At 47.2% G+C, this 20,074-nt stretch overlaps 1 protein-coding gene across 8 annotated transcripts in view; it reads right to left on the bottom strand.

The window, feature by feature from the left end:
• The window catches only part of ITPR2 (inositol 1,4,5-trisphosphate receptor type 2), a 264,276-nt gene that overhangs the window by 231,109 nt on the left and 13,093 nt on the right, over positions 1–20,074 (bottom strand). For all 8 annotated transcript variants that reach the window (XM_035127537.3, XM_035127538.3, XM_088652318.1 and 5 more), the window contains exon 2: positions 9,712–9,782. In XM_035127537.3, coding sequence (XP_034983428.1) covers positions 9,712–9,782 — 71 coding nt within the window. The remainder of the gene's footprint in view (positions 1–9,711; positions 9,783–20,074) is intronic.

A 20,074-nucleotide genomic window follows, 5' to 3' on the forward strand; every position in this document is an offset into this window, starting at 1 on the left:
GCACAGCACAGCTCATTTTATCATATGTGGTGGACATGCCCTAAGATAAAAGGCTTCTGGGAAATGATTTATAATGAAATGAAAAAGATAAACAAAAATACATTCTTGAAAAAACCGGAGGCCTTTCTACTCGGAATAGTGGGGGAAGAAATCCCCAAAAATGATGTTAACTTCTTTATGTATGCCACCACAGCTGCGAGGATTTTAATTGCAAAATATTGGAAAAAAGAGGAATTGCCTTCTTTACAGGAATGGCAAATGAAAATGCTGGACTTTATGGAATTGGCAGAACTGACAGGAAGACTCCGAGATCAAGCGAGTGAAAGAGTAGAGGAAGATTGGAGAAAATTTAAAAAATATTTAGGGAATTATTTTTGAAAGTAGAAAGTGTGAACATCTAGGGAATTACAGAAGTTAAGGCAATAGGGAGAAAAGATGAGTTTATAACGTGGAAAATTGATATTTAGATATAAAGATGAGAATAAGAAGAATTAAAGGGACTATTATGAATGAAATGAAAGTAAAAGTGATGAAATAGAAACTGCTACAGATGTATTTTAAAAGAAAATCAGATAGTGGGGAACTGGGGAAGCTAAAAAGACAATGATTTAAAAACGTTGATTAAAGATGACATGTTTTTGTTTTGTTTTATTTGTATTGATGTATTTTTGTATTTTTTTGTTTTTTTTGTTGTTTTATTATGTGTTTGATGTTTATATGTTATAAAATGTTCAATAAAAAATATTTTAAAAAAAATAGAAGGCACAGCACATGGAACAATTCCTGCCACTCCCCAGAGGAGGAAGAGACATGTGGTGGTGATAGACGACTCCCTGAGGGGAACAGAGGCAGTAGTGTGCGGAGGAAACAGGATGTCACAGGAGCTGTGCTGTCTTCCGGGTGCACAGATTCACAATGTGAGGTAGAAATTGCCAAGTCTTATAAAGCCTACTGACCACTCCCCCCTCCTTCTGATTCATGTGGATACAAATAATACTGCCACACACAGCCTGCAACACATAGCAAGGACTATGAGACACTGGGCAGGGAGCTGAAGAGACTTGGGTCACTGGTAGTCTTTTCATCACTCCTTCCTGTTGAAGGTCGTGGCCAAGAAAGAGAGAAGAAAATACTATGGCTGTGCAGGTGGTGTCATCAGGAAGGATTTGGCTTCTTGGACCATGGTCTCTGCTCCTTGAAGAAGGACTTCTGGCGAAAGATGGGCTGCACCTCACAGCAGTTGGCAAGAATGTCTTTGCTAAAAGTCTGGAGAATCTGATCAGGAGAGTTTTAAACTAGATCTTGAGGAGGAGGGAGGGAGACAACATTGCAAACAACAGAAGAGCACCTGGCACTGGGGATAAGAGCTTAATTGATGCACAGGAAACTGAGGCAGGGCTCCAGAAACCTGCTAAAGGGCAATAAACTACAAGAAGGAAGCAGCTGGAGGGAATGGAATGCCTTGTGGTTTCAGTTGTCTCTCACAAATGCACAGAGTGTGGGAAACAAGCAAGATGAATTGGAGCTTTTAGTACAGGGTGGCAAATACAGCCTGGTGGGACGAGACTCATGGCTGGAATATAGGAATTGAGGGGTATAACCTGTTCAAAAGGAATAGACCAAACAGGAAGGGAGGAGTAGCAGCATTATATGTAAATAATGTGTACACTTGTGAAGAAATCCATGACCTGGAGCATGAAAAGCAGATTGAGAGTATATGGGTAAAAACTGTAGGAGAGAGAAATGACAGTGACCTTATAGTGGGAGTCTGCTATAGACTGCCAAGCCAGACTGAAAAGTTGGAGGATGCCCTACTACGGCAGGTAGTACCCTAAACATTCAAAAAGAAGAGATATATTAGTCACGGGGGACTTCAACTTCCCCGATATCAAACTCAAACTCTGCCAAGAATGTAAGGTCTGGCAAATTCCTCCATTGCCAGAGGGTGGAAGAAACAACCAGGAGATCACCCATCTTGGACCTGATCCTCACCAATAGGGAGGAACTGACCAATGAAGTGGCAGCACTTGGAAACTTGGGCGGAAGTGATCAGGTTCTCCTGGGTTTCACAATACAGAGGCAAGGGGAAACTGAACATACTTGGAAACATACTCTGGACAATAAGAAGATAAATTTCAAAAAGCATAAGGAGCTACTGGGTGTGATCCTGTGGTCAGAAATACTCAAAGAGAAGGGAGCAAAAAGGATTGGAGTTTCTTAAAGGTGAAACATTGAAGGCCCAAATAATAATAATAATAATAATAATAATAATAATAATAATAATAATAATAATTTATTATTTATACCCCAGCCACTCTGGGCGGCTTCCAACAGAAAAATGAAATAAAATAATCTATTAAACATTAAAAGCCTCCCTAAACAGGGCTGCCTTCAAATACAGACACCAACAAGAAAGAAAAGTGGAGAGCATCTAAGGCAGGCATCCCCAAACTTCGGCCCTCCAGATGTTTTGGACAACAATTCCCATCATCCCTGACCACTGGTCATGTTAGCTAGGGATCATGGGAGTTGTAGGCCAAAACATCTGGAGGGCCGCAGTTTGGGGATGCCTGATCTAAGGAGACCAGTGTGGCTGCTAAGGAGCATACAGATGAGCTGAGAGTTATGAAGGACATGTATAAGAAATGGAAGAAAGGGAAAATCACAAAGGAGGAGTATACACGAGTAGCCAACAGTTGCAGGAGGAAGGTCAGGCTGACTAAAGCTCAGAATGAGCTCAGGCTTGCAAGAGAGGTTAAAATTAATTTTAAAAGGTTTATTCGGCTATGTCCCAAGTAAGAGGAAGAACAAGCAAGTGGCAGGTCCTCTGTGTGGAGAAGCTGGAGAAATGCTATTGAGTGACAGAGAAAAGGCAGAACTACTCAACACCTACTTTGCCTCTATCTTCACCCAAAAAGAAAACAAGGCCCAACCTGGTGATAACAAAGTGAATGATGTAAGGAGGGAGCTGCAGCCCAATTTAGGAAAGAGGTGGTAAATGAATTCAAATCTCCAGGGCCTGACAAGCTGCATCCCAGAGATTTCTCCATCCAGGCAAGCAAGAGGCATTATTACAGTTCAAGGACAAATTCCAGCCACGCAAAAGCACCTGAAGAGGACATAGAGCAGGAGATAGTTTTGAGGCCTCAGACAGAGTGTAATGGACTGGCTGAATGCATAGAAGTAGTCTGAAATGGAAGCTCAGAGCCTGGGCATTGGTGGCGGGATGACAATGAGTGGTCAGAGGGCAAAAAGAGGTCAGACTGGGAGTAGGAAGTGTTGGAAGCTGAAGAGACCACAGGGTTTGGTGAGCAGGAAGAAGCTGTGGCAGAGAGCTGTTCAGAATCAGAGGCTGGAGATGAGAGGGGCCCAAGAGACAAATATGAGACAGGCTGCTGAAGAAGCCTGGGGTTCTCCCCTTCCTGTTGTGACCAGCTCAGCTCCCCTCTGGTCTCCCAGAACACACATTGAAATGAAGAGGGAATACAAAAAGAGACAACAAAGGAGTATCTGGTTGCTGGGGAAGGACCCAAGGGAGGAAAAGCAAATATACAACCTGCTCCTGTTAGGCAAAGATCAGAAGACAACCCGGACAGTCGCCAGATTCTGTGTTCAGATCTGCAGACAGAGACCTTCCCCTGAGCCAAACTAGTTCGTTTGAAAGTCCCTAAACCTGGTTCCCCGAGCGACCCAGGGCCAGTACTCTGCGGCAGCTTATCTTAAAGTTTTAAGTATCTTTACGCTCACTGTATTTATAAACATTAATTTTATCGTTGAACAAAGTTTTATATGTATGTTTTGTCCTTTGGGATTGTTCCCCCAAACGTGTTTTAAAAGCTGGTCTCCGACCGTAATAAACTATTCAAACATACACGAGGGCATTTCCCTCACCATGCCACACCCTCTTGCCAACATACACAAGTGACTCCAATGTCAATTTCTAAGGTGACGGTTAGAGTTAGTTTTAATGGAAAACAGAACTTGGAGACAGAACTTTGGATAAGGAGCTTGTCGCTCTGGGAAATTAAACAGAAAAGGAAAAGGAACGCATTTCCTCACAACTTCCCTGTGCCTTGGCAAACAATTCAGCTGACATCAAAGATTAATCTGAGGCAGGTGATTTGGAATTTGGCATGTATTAAGTTCTACTGTAGCCAAAAGCAATTGACAAGTTCAGCTTTGTTTAATGGATAAATCAAAAACACCATGTTGAGCTACAAAACAAAAACATGAGTGTCAGTGCCCATCTTAGAAACAAAAGGGCAGCCATGCACAAAACAACAGGGAAGGTGCGCAGCCTGGGAGTCATTTTGGACTCACAGCTATTCATGGAGGCGCAGGTCAATTCTGTGTCCAGGGCAGCTGTTTATCAGCTCCATCGAGTACGCAGGCTGAGACCCTCCCTGCCCGCAGACTGTCTCCCGCTTGGACTACTGCCATGCGCTCTATATGGGGCTACCTTTGAAGGTGACCCGGAAACTGCAACTAATCCAGAATGTGGCAGCTAGACTGGTGACTGGGAGTGGCCACCAAGACCACATAACACCAGTCTTGAAAGACCTACATTGTCTCCCAATTCAAAGTGTTGGTGCTGACCGTTACAGACCTTAAACGGCCTTGGCCCCTTATACCTTATATCTCCATCCCCATCGTTCAGCCTGGACACTGAGGCCCAGCGCTGAGGATCTTCTGGTGGTTCCCTCACTGGGAGAAGTGAAGTTACAGGGAACCAGGCAGAGGGCCTTCTCACTATGGCATCTGCCCTGTGGAACACCCTTTCATGTTTAGGGAAGTTTTTAATGTCTGATGTTTTATTGCATTTTTAATATTTTGATGGAAGCTGCTCAGAGTGGCTGGGGAAACCCACCCAGATGGGCAGGGTATAGATAAGTATGTTGTTGTTGTTGTTGTTGTTGTTGTTGTTGTTAGACAATTCCAATTATCTGCTCTCGGCTTTACGGAACAGGCTCAGCTCAGTGGCAGAAGGTCCCAGGTTTAAAAGCATCTCCAAGTAGGATAGAGTGTCACCTGCCTGAAACCATGCTAATCAGTGTAGACAATACAGAACTAAATGCACCAGTGGTCTGACTTTCCATGCTCTTAGGCTCCCATTGCCTTTGCAGCTCAGCATCCATCTTAGAGCCATAAGGATGATCTTTGGTCATTAGTAGGCTTGATGGCACATCTTGAAATGAAACTCAACCTGCACAGGGGCCAGGATGAAGGACAGAGGAGCTGCTGAAACCTCCTCCCACCTGCTAATTTTGACACTGAATCAGCCTGTTTCCTGCCATGTCTCATCCAAATGGACTTCCACCTGATCTGCCAGCCAGGAGGAAAGCAGCTAGGGAAAGGGCAAACATTCAGCATCCTGCTTCCACCTGCTCTTCTTTTAAAAACCTCTGGTTTTATAAGTGTTCAATACATCTAACACACAAGCCCACCACCTTAACATCTAGTCAGGACCTATCACAGGACCTAACTGTAGCCTGTAAGTTTACCCACACTGTGTGCTTTAAGCTTGTTGTGTATATCTATATATATAAAAATGTAGGCATTGCGCATGCGGATGAAACAGCCTTTCTCCATTACCGCTGAAACAAAATTGGGCAGAACGTACCTTGCCCATCAGGGAGGGATCTGGCATAAAAATATATATCAAAAAACCACACCTTTCACACCTAAAATAATGATTAAACACAAAAAGTGGCACCCAAATTAGACATCACCACCAGAAGCTCGGAAGACTCCAGCAGCCGCGCCACAAGATGACATCACAAAATTCCACAGCAACCAACTGAAAACAGTCCTTTTGCAGCAACAAGGCCCAGCTTTTTCAATAGGCCGCAGCATTGCCAAGCAGGGAAAAACAAACAGAATAGGGCCTTTCACAATGGGGGAGGGGCACAGGGATGAGGCACAACAAAGGGGGGGAACACATAGCCATGGGGGGGAGGACCCTGAGTCAGCCAAAGCAGTGGGGGGTGGGTTGGGATAGGGGAAACTGAGTAGGCCGACTGCCAAAACGGCCATTCCACCTCCAAAGCCCAAGCCCAAAGCCTCCCCCGGCCACTGCAGCATTAGGCAGTTATTCATCATTTCCCCTAACAGGCACTTGGGGGCGCGGTGAGGGGTTTTTGCTTTTGAATTTAGTGGGCGTTGTGTCACATGCGGGGCTACGGTGGCCATTTTAAGTAAGGGCAGTCGTGCCCCTTTTAACCTAGGCTTTATACTATGATTGATTGCCAGCCTCTGCGTCTTTTAAAATAAAAATAAAAACATGCACTTTGTCTCCCCAGTTTAAGTCCTCAAACCAACACCACATCCTACATTCAAAACACCTACTCCAAAATTAGAAAATCCAAATAGCCAAAACAAACAAACAAAACACACAACAACGCCCAAATCATACAATACCCACCAAAATAAATGACAACCCCCAAAATAAAATTAAACAATAGTAACTTCTGCTTCTCATGTTCTTATTTTTTAAAAAATTAATCTCTATATATGCATGCGCAGTAGCAAATGTATGGAGATACAGGGGGGAGGGGACAACACTCCCCAGGGACAACAGAGGGCTCAGACAAAAGTAAATACTGGGAAATAGAACCCAGAAACTGACAGTTCCTTCTCCAAGGGTGGGGGCCAATGTAGGAAGATACCAGGAGGAGGGGCCAACACTCCCCAGGGACAACAGAGGGATCAGACAAAAGTGCATGCTGGGAAACAGAGCCCAAAGGCTGACAGTTCCTTCTTCAAGGCTGGGGGCCAAGGTATGGAGAAACAGGGGAAGGGGCCAACACTCCCCAGAGACAACAGAGGGCTCAGACGGGGGTGGGTGGGGGGAGGAGGGGGCTTGATAGCTCATGAGTCAGGACAGGGTGGGGCCAGTCACAGGGATGTGCCGGAGGGGTGGGGGGAGAAGGGGACTTGATAGCTCATGGGTCGGGACAGAGTGGGGGCAGTCACAGGGATGAATGGGCAGGATAAGTCATATGTTCCTGAGACTTCCGGTCTGGCGCCATCACCGCTCGGCGCGGGTTCCTTGATCTCCGAGGTCCCTAGTGCTGCTGAGGAGGGGTGAACCGCGCGGGCGACACGGTCACCCAGAGAAAATCCCAGATTTGGCTTTCTGGGAACGTGGAGATCCGGCAGAGCTTCACAAAGTCCCGGTTGTTGCCCAGTAAGCTCTTTTTCAGAGCGCCGTGAGCAGACAGACGAAGCATCGGATCCATTCGCTACCTCAGCGGCGTGAAGCCCCAAGCCGGCGATCGTGGAGCGTCAGATACCTCAAAAGACGAATTGGGCCGTGAGTAAACTTTGGAATTTGGCAAAGATTGGATTTGGCCAGGAAAGGGGAGTAAAAAATAGGGAACGGAGGTCGCGCCCCCCTGTAACGAAAGAACTGGGAAACAGCTACATTGCCTTTTAGCGTAAAATATATAAACAACGAAATCCCCTTTAAGCAGACTGCAAAGCTCTGTCCTTGGCAGCAGAACCAAGGGAAAGAGACTTGATTTTGTATTTGTGATTCTGCAAACAATGATGGGAGAAGGAAAAACCTCCCTATAAACCGGGAACGGCTCCCAGGAAGCCGCGACCAGCCGCCATTACGTCGCAACAAAGTGGCAGTGGGAAGGATACATTTATTTGACTGAACTGTCTACATCTCCGATTTAAACGTGGAGTTAATTGAAAATTTGCAAAGATTTGGAGGAATCAATCTGAACAATCCGTACAATTTTTTAAATAAGGACAAGGATCAGCTCAGACTTTATTTTGGATTCTATATAGAAAGGAAAATAAGAAACGACACCATCTTGGAAAAAGATCCCATGCCAGGCTTGTAATATGACACGACAAAGGATTCAGCTAGACAAAGCAGAGAGTCAGCGACTCGATAAGAACTATATACAGCAGCTGCTGGAATTGGCTCAAGAAATATTACGTGACCTTCGCAAGAACAAAGAACCCGACTTAGAGGAAAACTCTCCACCATTAGAAGAAACGTCGAAGCCACAAGCAAAAGACACGGGACTCAAAAACTCTAAATCATTAGAACAAATCCAGGAGGAGCGAAGAAATTGGAACCTGTGGCAACCGGTGAGAGAGGGAACACAGGACATAGATTTAAAACAACGAGCTCTGGAAGAGGAGATTTGGGATCAGGTTCTCCTAGTGAGAGGGGGAGAACCTGCCCCAAACAGAGACTACGATGCTTGGGCTAAAGATTTGGAGGGGGTTTGGAAGGGTGCTTCCCTAGTGGGAGAAGGGAAGCACGATCCAAACCGTGAACAAGTGGAGGGATTGAAGAATGTAAAAAATGAAAACTGGCATGGGGCAAGTGTAAAAGACTGTGCACAACAGAAACAGAATGGGAGGGTGGGAGAACAGCAGGGATTGGAGCAGACAAGAGTTGGTGTAGGTTGAAAGATTTAGGAATTTCAAATGATGGACGGATTAAAAAGGTCTGAACTGGAATACTGTAAGGGACTGGTCGGATTCCAAGGGAAACGTTTTCCGGGGGAGGGAGGGGTGGTCTAGATGGGATTTTGTTTATTTTAATTTTCTTTAGAGTAGTAGAATTGGCATATAGAGGGGTACTTAAGGGGGGAAATAGAAGCTAATAGGGTTTAACTAGTGTTAGATATGTGCAGGTATGATTCTTTTTTATTTGGAGTATTATAGAATTTAGGATTTGGATATGTAATATTAGATGAGGTTTGTGTGTTTGTTTGTTTTTTGCATATTATGAAAGCTGTCGGAATGGGGTTTAGAGCAGATTCGGGAAAGGGAGGGCGGGGAAGTCGAGAAGTTATAACCAAGTAATAAGATTGTTATGAGAATATTTGTTTCTGTATTTCTGTATTTATATATTTCTTTTTCTTTTTCTTTTTGCCTTGTTTATTTTTTTCTTTTTTCTTTTTATGTTTTGTATTTTTGCGTTTTTGTTGTTTGAAAAATCATCAATAAATATATATATATATTTTTTTAAAAAAGTCATATGTTCCTGCAGAGTGGGGGGAATCACAGAAAAGAACCACAGCAACGCGTGGCCGGGCCAGCTAGTGTTATAATACAACTTTTCAAAGCACAAGTGCAGTACTGGTACACACTGCAGAAATCTCCTGAGTCACCTAGCTCCCTGTAGCATCTATCAACGTATCAGTCTGATATGCCACTTAACTTTATGCTGCACCACCACATTTGACGTCAATTTCACTTTGAGATGGGAATGTGGAAGAGGGTTATCAGCCAATAATGTCAAAACGAAATAAAAAAAAATCCTTCCAGTAGCACCTTAGAGACCAACTAAGTTTCTCATAGGTATGAGCTTTCGTGTGCATGCACGCACACGAAAGCTCATACCTATGACAATAGTTGGTCTCTAAGGTGCTACTGGAAGGATTTTTTTATTTTGGTCTGACTACATCAGACCAACACGGCTACCTACCTGTAACTAGCCAATAATGTGTTATCAAGGCAGTATGGCTTGAGGGTAGTGCTGATATAACTGAGTCTGTGAAACTCACAAGTGCATAATGCTAGAATATGACAAAACCCAGGATCTAACTCTTCGGGTCCTGAAGAGTTGGACATGACTAAACAACTAAACAATAACAACAATTTCAAAATATGTAAGCTATGTATCAACTTAGGCAAAAAGAGGATCCACTGTATTTCTAAAATTAACTCTCAATTGCATACCTCTGAATTTCTTAGGAGGATTGCAGAGATCACCTGCCTCTGGTTGAACCACACATCTGTCATCCACCAGCCTAGAAGGAAAAGCATAATGCATAGACTTCATTATTATTTTCAAATCACTGACGTAAGTGAAGTCAACGTATCCAAAGAAAGAAGTATTCTCTCCAGGTCAACTTAGTAATGCAGAGTTCTGTCTAGAAACTTCAAGGCAAATAGTTTTACTCTTCATTGGAGAAGAAATTTTGGCAAACTTCGAAATGTTTAATAGTTTTATGCTTTCACTTGACTTAAAACAGACAATGCAAGATTGTGGAGCAAGCTCCATATTGGGTACAATATTATTATTATTATTATTATTATTATTATTATTATTATTATTTGTACCCCGCCCATCTGGCTGGGTTTCTCCAGCCACTCCAACAAAGATTAAAAATACATTAAAATTTCACACATTAAAAACTTCAACTGTCTTCTAAATGTTAGGTAGTTATCTATCTCTTCGACATCTGATGGGAGGGCATTCCACAGGGTGGGTGGCCACTACCGAGAAGGCCCTCTGTCTGGTTCCCTGTGACCTCACTTCTCGCCATGAGGGAACTGCCAGAAGGCCCTCAGCGCTGGGCCTCAGTGTCCAAGCAGAACAATGGGGGTGGAGACGCTCCTTCAAGTATACTGGGCTGAGGCCATTTAAGGCTTTAAAGATCAACACCAACACTTTGAATTGTGCTCAGAAACGTACTGGGGGCCAATGCAGGTCTTTCAGGACCGGTGTTATATGGTCTCGGCAGCCGACCCCAGTCACCAGTCTAGCTGCCGCATTCTGGATTAGTTGTAGTTTCCGGGTCACCCCACGTAGAGCGCATTGCAGTAGTCCAAGTTATCCAAGATAACTAGAGCATGCACCACTCTGGCGAGACAGTGCAAGCAGGTAGGGTCTCAGCCTGCATATCGGGAGAAGTGGGCAGACAGGTGCCCTGGACACAGAATTGACCTGCGCCTCCATGGACAGCTGTGAGTCCAAAATGACTCCCAGGCTGCGCACCTGGTCCTTCAGGGGCACAGTTACCCCATTCAGGACCAGGGAGTCCTCCACACCAGCCCGCCTCGTCCCCAAAGAACAGTACATCTGTCTTGTCAGGATTAAACCTCAATCCATTAACCACCATCCAACCTCCAACTGCCTCCAGGCAGTCACACAGGACCTTCACTGCCTTCACTGGTTCTGATTTAAAAGAGAGGTAGAGCTGGGTATCATCCGCATATTGATGGACAACCAGCCCAAACCCCCTGATGATCTCTCCCAGCGGCTTCATGTAGATGTTAAAAAGCATGGGGGAGAGGACAGAACCCTGAGGCACCCCACAAGTGAGGGCCCAGGGGTCTGAACACTCATCCCCCACGACCACTTTCTGGACATGGCCCAGGAGGAAGGAGTGGAACCAATGTATAACAGTGCCCCCAGCTCCCAGCTCCTCTAGACGGTCCAGAATGATGTTATGGTTGATTGTATCAAAGGCCACTGAGATACAGCAGAACTAGGAAACAGCTCTCACCTTTGTCCCTAGCCCGCCAGAGATCGTCAAATAGTGCGACCAGGGCAGTTTCAGTCCCATGATGAGGCCTGAATCCTGATTGGAAGGGATCCAAATGGTCTGCATCCTCCAGGCGTGCCTGGAGTTGTTCAGCAACCATTCACTCAATCACTTTGCCCAAGAATGGAAGATTTGAGACTGGGAGATAGTTGGCCATACTGGCCGGGTCTAAATATGTTTTTTTAAGAAGCGGTTTAATGGTCGCCTCTTTCAGCGAGTCTGGGAATGCTCCCTCACAGAGGGAAGCATTCACCACCTCGCAGAGCCCATCGCCCAGCCCATCCTGGCTTCCTTTTATTAGCCAGTATGGACAAGGATCAAGGAAACAGGTGGTTGGTTTCACTCATCCAAGAAGCCTGTCCCCATTCTCAGAGGTAAGAGATTGGAATTGATCCCATGCAATTCGACTAGACAGGACTCCAGCACTCTCCTGCCCCGGCCCTACTCCCACTGTGGAGTCTACCTCTTTCCGAATTTGATGGACTTTATCTGCAAAAAAACTTTGCAAAATCGTTGCAGGAGATCTTGGGGTCTTTACAAGGCCCCGATGGTAAAGGTGGTTCCATTAAATTGTGAACCACCTTAAGGAGTCTCCTGCTACTAGTTTCTGCAGATGCAATAGAGGCGGTGAAGAAAGTCTTCTTCACCATCACTATCGCCACTTGGTAGGCTTGACGTTGAGCCCATGTCCAGTACGATTCAGAATGAGTTTTCTGCCACCGGCACTCTAGCTGTCTCAGCGATTGTTTCCTCGCCTTCAGCGCCAAAGAAAACAAAGGCTGTCCGGGCTCCATGCAGTCAGAGAGGGCACTTCGGAGCCAGACAGTCGATAGCCCTGGTTAACTCCGCATTCAAGCGAGCCACCAGGGAATCAGCTGAAAGGCATTCAACATGGGGTAAAGCATCCCCTACCACTGTCTGGAAATCATTTGGATCTATTAAGTGGTGGGGGCGGACCATCCAAATTAGTTCCACCTCCCTGCAGAGGCGAAGGGTCGCAGAAAAGTTCAGTTGCACCAGGAAGTGATCTGACCATGGCACTTCTTTTGTTTCACTTTTATTTAGTGTCAGATCACCCACATCACTAGAGGTAAACACCAGGTCTAAGGCATGTCTGTGACTATGAGTTGGGCCAAACTTATTCAGGGACAGCCCCATGGAGGCCATGCTTTCCACAAAATCCCGAGCGGCCCCTTGTAAGGTTGTGTCGGCATGGATGTTAAAATCCCCTAGGACAACCAAACTAGGTGTCTCCAGGAGAACATCCGCCACGACCTGAAGCAGCTCGGGCAGGGAATCCTTGGTGCAGCGGGGAGGTCGGTACACCAAAAGGAATCCTGTACTGCCCCTATTGTCCAACTTCCAGAACATGCACTCAGAGAACTGGGTATTCCCAGCAGGACACCTGATGCAAGCTAAAAAAGGTAAAGGGACCCCTGACCATTAGGGTTGCTGCGCTCATCTCGCGTTATTGGTCGAGGGAGCCGACGTACAGCTTCCAGGTCATGTGGCCAGCATGACAAAGCCACTTCTGGCGAACCAGAGCAGCACATGGAAACGCCGTTTACCTTCCCCGCTGTAGTGGTAGCTATTTATCTACTTGCACTTTGACGTGCTTTCGAACTGCTAGGTTGGCAGGAGCTGGGACCGAGCAACGGGAGCTCACCGCATCGCAGGGATTCGAACCCCTGACCTTCTGATCGGCAAGGCTCTGTGGTTTAACCCACAGCGCTAGCCGCGACACAAGCTAGTGACTTCCTAAAATCACTGCAACCCCCCTCCCCGCCCACATGACCTGGGTTGCTGTGCATAAGAGAAACCTGGTGGACAAGCAGCAGCTAAAACAGGCCCATCTGCTTCATCCAACCAAGTCTCTGTCACACATGCCAGCTCAAGTCCTCCATCCACGATCAGGTCATGGATGGCAGTGGTCTTGTGAATAATTGACCTGGCATTGCACAGCAGCACCTTCAGGTCGTGTGAGTATCCCTTGCTGATTCCAGTATCCATCTGGTCAAGACCAGACCCGGAGGCAGTGATAGTCTTCAGACAACGACTAAGCCTGCCTCCTCGGTAATGACCTGGTCTGGTCTTAGCATAACTCCTCCTCCTGCCCATGATCACTGAGATCGGATGTCCCAGTGCATCCTGCTCACCCACCCCTGTGGAACTTGCCCCAGCCATTCTATCAGGCAGCCCTGATCCCACCCCTTAAAACCAAAACAGAAACTATACAACAACCAATAAAACAACAAAAACAAAAACAGAACAGTTATAATAAAATTAATCCCCAACCAGATGTGCATTCCACCCACCCAGCCCCCAACAAAGCAAAATGGGGGGGGGAGAAAAAAACTTAAAATGCCACTGACTGCTTAAGGACATTTTAAAACACATCAGACACTTGGAACAGGGAAGCAACAGCAGGACAACCCCTCACTTCCCCGAGAGTTTGTTCCAAATGAGTCCAGCCCCACCCTCTAGGCCAGGCTTCCTCAACCTTGGCCCTCCAGATGTTTTTGGCCTACAACTCCCATGATCCCTAGCTAGCAGGACCAGTGGTCAGGGATGATGGGAATTGTAGTCTCAAAACATCTGGAGGGCCGAGGTTGAGGAAGCCTGGCCTAGACTCAGGCAGAGAAGAAAGGGCCGGGCTCCTTTGCCTTGAATGAGAGTGCAGGGGAAGCACTGTTGTCCTCACCCCAGCATGACATCTCCTGCTCTTCTGTACCCCATCTTCCCTTATCTCTCTTTATAATGTGTAGAAATGTAGACTGTAAGCACCTGGGCTTACAGGGGACCTTTCTCTTTGTTATATCACTTAGTTAGGCATTGCCACAGGAGTCCTTTTGTAGCTGGGAGTGTGAAGGCCTGGGCCCCACCCCCTGGGCAGCTGGAAAAGGCCTTGGAAGGGAGCAGGCCCTGCAGTCCTCACCACAGCCGATGGTCCAAGGCAGGCTTCCTCAAACCCAGGGGACAGATGGGGCCCTTGAGGCTCTTTCATGCGGCCCCCGGCACCCCCCGCCGCCTGCTGCTGCCACCCGCACTTAACGGTGTGTCGTGGCACAGCTGCCCACTTCCAAGTCGCCAGAGTGTCAGAAATAGCTTGTGTGCATGTGCGAGCATCATTTCCGGTGCACTTCCGGGCCGGAGGAGGCCCATGCTCATGCGCACAAGCTATTTCCGGTGTTCCGGCAACCCGGAAGTGTGCCAGAAATCGCGTGTGCACATGTGTACGGGCGCGCACTCCAGCCCGCAGCACAATCAGCTCTGGCGGCACCGGCCCTCGGTGACGTAAGTTTGGGGACCCCTGGTCCAAGGCCTCACTGCAGCAGGAGTCTCTTATAGCTAGGAATGTTATGTCGTGAGTGCGATTTCAGCTCTTCGTGAAGTCAGCTCAGAATAGTGAGTCAGCATACTAGCAAGGAACTGCTAGCAGTCAATTATAACAAGAACAGTCTTCTTTATTGCAGTAGGAACTTGACTAACAGGAGGGAAAGGGTGAGCTCCTTTTATACTCTCAGGAGCAGGGGTTGGGGAAAGGATACATTTAGATTTTGACGGGACCCTATCAGAGTGGGGATCCAAATTGTGCTAACAAGTTAACCAATAGCAACTTGAATCACCCTGGAGCGGGAAAGGCAGTTACAGAACTAGCAGAGAAACTCATGTACTGCACACAAATTAAACCAATACATAACAAGGAGTGTGAGGGCCTGGGCCAGCTGGAAAAGGCCTTGGAAGGGAGCAGTCCTCACAACAGCCAATGGTTATTCTGTACATTGTCTATCTATTTTACCAGCCAAACAGACAAACACCAGTGTTTTATACAGTGCTTTTTTCAGGGGGTACTCAAGGGTACACAATACTGGCACCTCTTTTCTTTAAAAAAAAGTGTGGCACTTACTGTAACAACATCATGGTGAGTACAGGCACCTATTTTTCTAGGGGGGGAAACCACTGGTTTTATATATACACGGGGGGGGGTGCCTGGCATTTATTAAGTTCTCTTGTAGCCCAAAGCAATTGCCAAGTTCACCTTTGTTTAATGGAAAAATCCAAAACATCATGTTGAGCTACGAAGCAGAAACAGGAGTGTCAGAATTGGCATTATTTTCAGCTCTCCCACCCCACAATATTATAATCTCAATTACTTCTGTTGCTCATAGTTCAAATCCTGAAATAGTTCATCATGAAATAATTTTTTTAATAGTCTAAAATAGGATCATTTCCTTAGGGATCACAGAAACAGTCCAATCTCTGGCAATAGAGATGCCATTTGTCTTGGAAGAACATTGCTAGCAGTGCTGATGGCACACTTGTTCCTGGGATAGGAAAAAACTTATTTGCAAGCTCCTTTAACATCGGGAAGGATGCCTCATGTGCCTTCTACCACATCAGAAGGCATTTGTCATTGTCCACTGCTGGCATAGCCATATAGTCTGTGGCTTCTTTCTGCCCCAAAAGAAAGGTACACACAACACAGTCCCCCCCTTTATTCTGAAGCAACCTGCAAGCCAAGAATGGGGGGGGGGGTTCCCTCCCACTTGCAGCAAAGAGAGAGAGAGAGAGAGAGAGAGAGAGAGGCAGCAATAAAAGAAGTTCATTGGAAGTATTTTGCACCAGCCTGCTGGCAAGGAAGAGCTGAGTGAGGCAGCGTTAGCAAGGGCTGCACAGACAGGAAGAAGCATTGGCTTCTCGGTTCTTCCAATATTGTGCTTTCTGAACACCACATACACGATTTGTGATATATTGCAAGGTCATTTTTTAAAAAAAAAAACGGTTATCACAATTTTATTTAAAATTCAATATCAGACGATATATCAATTTATAGCACAGCCCTCCACCCCACAGTCCCTTCTGATGTTCACCAAAGATGCAGTTGGGGTGGCTGGGATGTTGTTAATGGATGAGACCCCCTTGTCCCACCTCAATAAATGACTTCCCCAGAGGTAGAGTCAATTGTTGCCTGGGAGTGGGTCCCAGCCAACAGATTGTTTGGGCAGATTCCACCGGGGGGGGGTGCAGTGGGACACCCCATCTCAGTGATCACGGGTAGGAGGAAGAGTTATGCTAAGACCAGACCATGTCATTACCGAGGAGACAGGTTTAGTTGTCTCCATGTCTGGTCTTGACTGGATGGATACTGGAATCAACAAGGGGTCTCCATGACCTGAAGGTGCTGCTGTGCAATGCCAGGTCAATGATTCATAAGACCACTGCTATCCACAACTTGATTGTGGATGGAGGACTTGACCTGGCATGTGGATGAAGCAGATGGGCCTGTTTTAGCTGCTGCTTGTCCACCAGGTTTCTCTTACACACAGCAACCCAGGTCATGTGGGCAGGGAGGAGGCAGTGATTTTTAGGAAGTCATTAACTTGCACCAGGCATCCTATTGGGAAGACCTAGTTTTCTGAGTGCATGTTCTGGAAGCTGGGCAAAGGGGCAATATAGGATTCCTTTTGGTGAACCAACCTCCTCGCTGCACCAAGGATTCCCTGTCCGAGCTGCTTCAGGTCATGGCGGATGTTCTCCTGGAGACACCGAGTTTGGTTGTCCTAGGGCAGGGGTTGGCAACGTGTGATCCATGGGCCGGATGCAGCCCATGAAGACCATTTTTCCGGCCCCTGAGCTGCCCCCGAACTGAGCCGCCTGCTTGGCAAGTCCCCTGCGTGCTGTGCTAACCAGTGTGCCGCAGGGACTCACCGAGTCTGCACATGCACAGATACCAGAAATCGCTTCTGCGCAGGCGTGATTATCGGCATCTGGGCATGGGCAGAAGCGATTTCTGGTGCTGCGGACATGCACAGACGTGATTTCTGGCATCTCGCTGCACCCGTCCGCCCCACGGACGATCTCCGTGGGAGTGATCCAGCCCATGGCCAGTAAACCTTGCCGACCCCTGTCCTAGGGGATTTTAACATCCATGACACAACCTTACAAGGGGCCGCTCGGGAACTTTGTGGAAAGCATGGCCTCCATGGGGCTGTACCTGAATAAGTTTGGCCCAACTCATAGTCGTGAACATGCCTTAGACCTGGTGTTTACCTCTATGGATGCGTGTGATCTGACACTAAGAAAGTGAAACAAAAGAAGTGCCATGGTCAGATCACTTCCTGGTGCAACTGAAATCTCTGTAACCCTTCCCCTTTGCAGTGAGGTGGGACCGATTTGGATAGTCCACCCCCACCACTTAATGGATCCAAATGGTTTCCAGAGAGTGGTAAGGGATGTTTTATCCCATGTTGATGGTCTTTCAGCTGATTCTCTGGTGGCCTGCTGGAATGCGGAGTTAACCAGGGCTATTGACTATCTGGCTCTGAAGCACCCTCTCCAATTGCATGGAGCCCAGACAGCCTTGTGGTTTTCCCCAGAGCTGAAACAATCCTTGAGACGGCTAGAGAACCGAATCAGACCAGACACAGGTTAGAGCTGAACGTCTTGCCTACCAAGTGGCAATAGCGACGGCAAAGAGAACCTTCTTCACCACCTCTACAGAAAATAGCTCCAGGAGACACTTTCGGGTGGTTCACAAAAGGAACCACCTTTGCCATCAGGGCCTGGTAAGGACCCCAAGATCTCCTGCAACATTTAGGGAAGTTTTTAATGTGTGACATTTTAATGTATTTTAATCTCTGTTGGCTGGGGAAACCAATTTGTAACCTGGGGATGGGTTACAAATAAATTTTATATATATATATATATATATATATATATATATATATATATATATAGTAAAAATTGTGAAAGTGTGTGTTCCACTTTTCTCCGTAACCGCTTGACCGATCATCCTGAAATTTTGACACAATGATCCAGGCCACTCCCCGAGCGTTGTTAGAAAAAAAACCCTCAAATTTCACACCTGGGCAGGTAGAAACCTGCTTTTCCACAAAGTAAAACAGCGCCCTCAAGTGGAATTCCTCCCAAAGTACACCCCCTCCCTTCCTGTGAAATCTACACCACACCGACAAACCAAATAATGACATCATCAACCAAGCAACTGAAACCACTAAGGCGGCCATTATCAGACCCCTAGGCCCCTGCCAGGCTGCTAGGCCCCCACTAGGCCCAGGGGGGGGAGAGGGGGAGAGCGCCCAGGTCACAGGTCGCAGCACGGCCTTTGTTTTATGTGGGTCCCTGCCAGGCCGCCAGGCCCCCACTAGGCCCGGGGGGAGGGGGAGTGTCCGGGTCGCAGCCCTGCCAGGCCGCCAGGCCCACACTAGGCCCGGGGGGGTGGAGAGGACAAGCGCATGGATCGCAGGCCACAGCACGGCCTTTGTTTTATGTAGGCCCCTGCCATGCCCCCACTAGGCCCGGGGGTAGGATAACCCACAGCAACACACTTGGGGGCGCAGCAAGGGGTTTTTACTTTAAAATTTAGCACCACTACCCCCAAAAAATCCCCCACCAAATAACCACAAGACAAAAATAAATACCATCCTTCAAAACGTCATGAGATACGCTGGTCACGGAGGGGTGGGGGACACAAACAAAATAGATCATGGATCGGGACACGTGGGGGCAGTCACAGGGATTAGCCACAACAACACGCCACACCCACAAACCCCGCCTCCGCCATGAGATCCTGTAAAACAGGGGGACTCTGAGGCTCAGGGGGATCTGAAGGGGGCCTATTACCCTCCATTTGACAGACTAACACACAGCAACGCGTGCAGGGCCAGCAAGTTATTAATATTATTATTATTATTATTGTAAGGGGGAAGGCTTATAGGGAACACCCCCCCCCCATCAGGTCGAGTTCCTCCCCAAGCAGTAAGTCAAGCACAGGATCAGATTACAAGAGCCAGGAAACAAAAAGGGAGAGCTAAGGCTCTGGCAGCATCAGAGAGCCCTTGCTCCAAGGGGAGGGAGGGAGGGAAGGGGAAGAAGGGGCCGACAGTGAGTCAGTCAGAAGGCCATTTCCCCCCACGCCAGAATTCAGGCGAACGGCTCCCCGTCGGAGCAGGGGGGGCGCTTCACCGTTCCCAGGCTGTTATGTTGGGTGCGAAACAGAAAGCAAACACTGCAAGATTCTGACTCAGACTGAGGCAGAGATGTTTTATGGACACTTTGCACTGTAAATAATATGCACCAATAAAAACATCTGAAAGACAAGCAGATGTGGAGGGTCGTTACTCAAGAGTAGCCACAACAACCCCTGACAACAATTATTGTTGTTGTTGTTGTTGTTGTTGTTATGCAGCAAAGTTTTTGCAGATAAAGTACATCAGATTTGGAAAGAGGTAGACTCCACAGTGGGAGCAGGGCTGGGACAGGAGAGTGCTGGAGTCTTGTGTAGTAAAGTTGTGTGGGATCAATTCCAATCTGTTACATCCGAGGATGGGGACAGGCTGCTTGGACGAGTTAAACAAACCACCTGTCTCCTTGATCCTTCCCCACCCTGGCTCATAACAGTGAGCTGGAAGGACTGGGTGATGGACTCTGCAGGGTGGTGAATGCTTCCCTCTGTGAGGGAGCCTTCCCAGACCCACTGAAAGAGGCGGTTATTAAACTGCTCTTAAAAAAAACATATTTGGACCTGGCCTATATGGCCAACTATCGCCCAGTCTCAAATCTTCCATTCTTGGGCAAGATGATTGAGTGGGTGGTTGCTGAACAACTCCAAGCATACCTGGAGGATGCGGACCATTTAGATCCCTTCCAATCGGGATTCAGGCCTCATCATCATGGGACTGAAACTGCCCTGGTCGCACTGGTTGATGATCTCTGGCGGTCTAGGAACAAGGGTGAAAGCTGTTTCCTAGTTC

Source organism: Zootoca vivipara, chromosome 9 (assembly GCF_965207765.1).
Source record: "Zootoca vivipara chromosome 9, rZooViv2.hap1.1, whole genome shotgun sequence".
NCBI classification, from domain to species: Eukaryota; Metazoa; Chordata; class Lepidosauria; order Squamata; family Lacertidae; genus Zootoca; species Zootoca vivipara.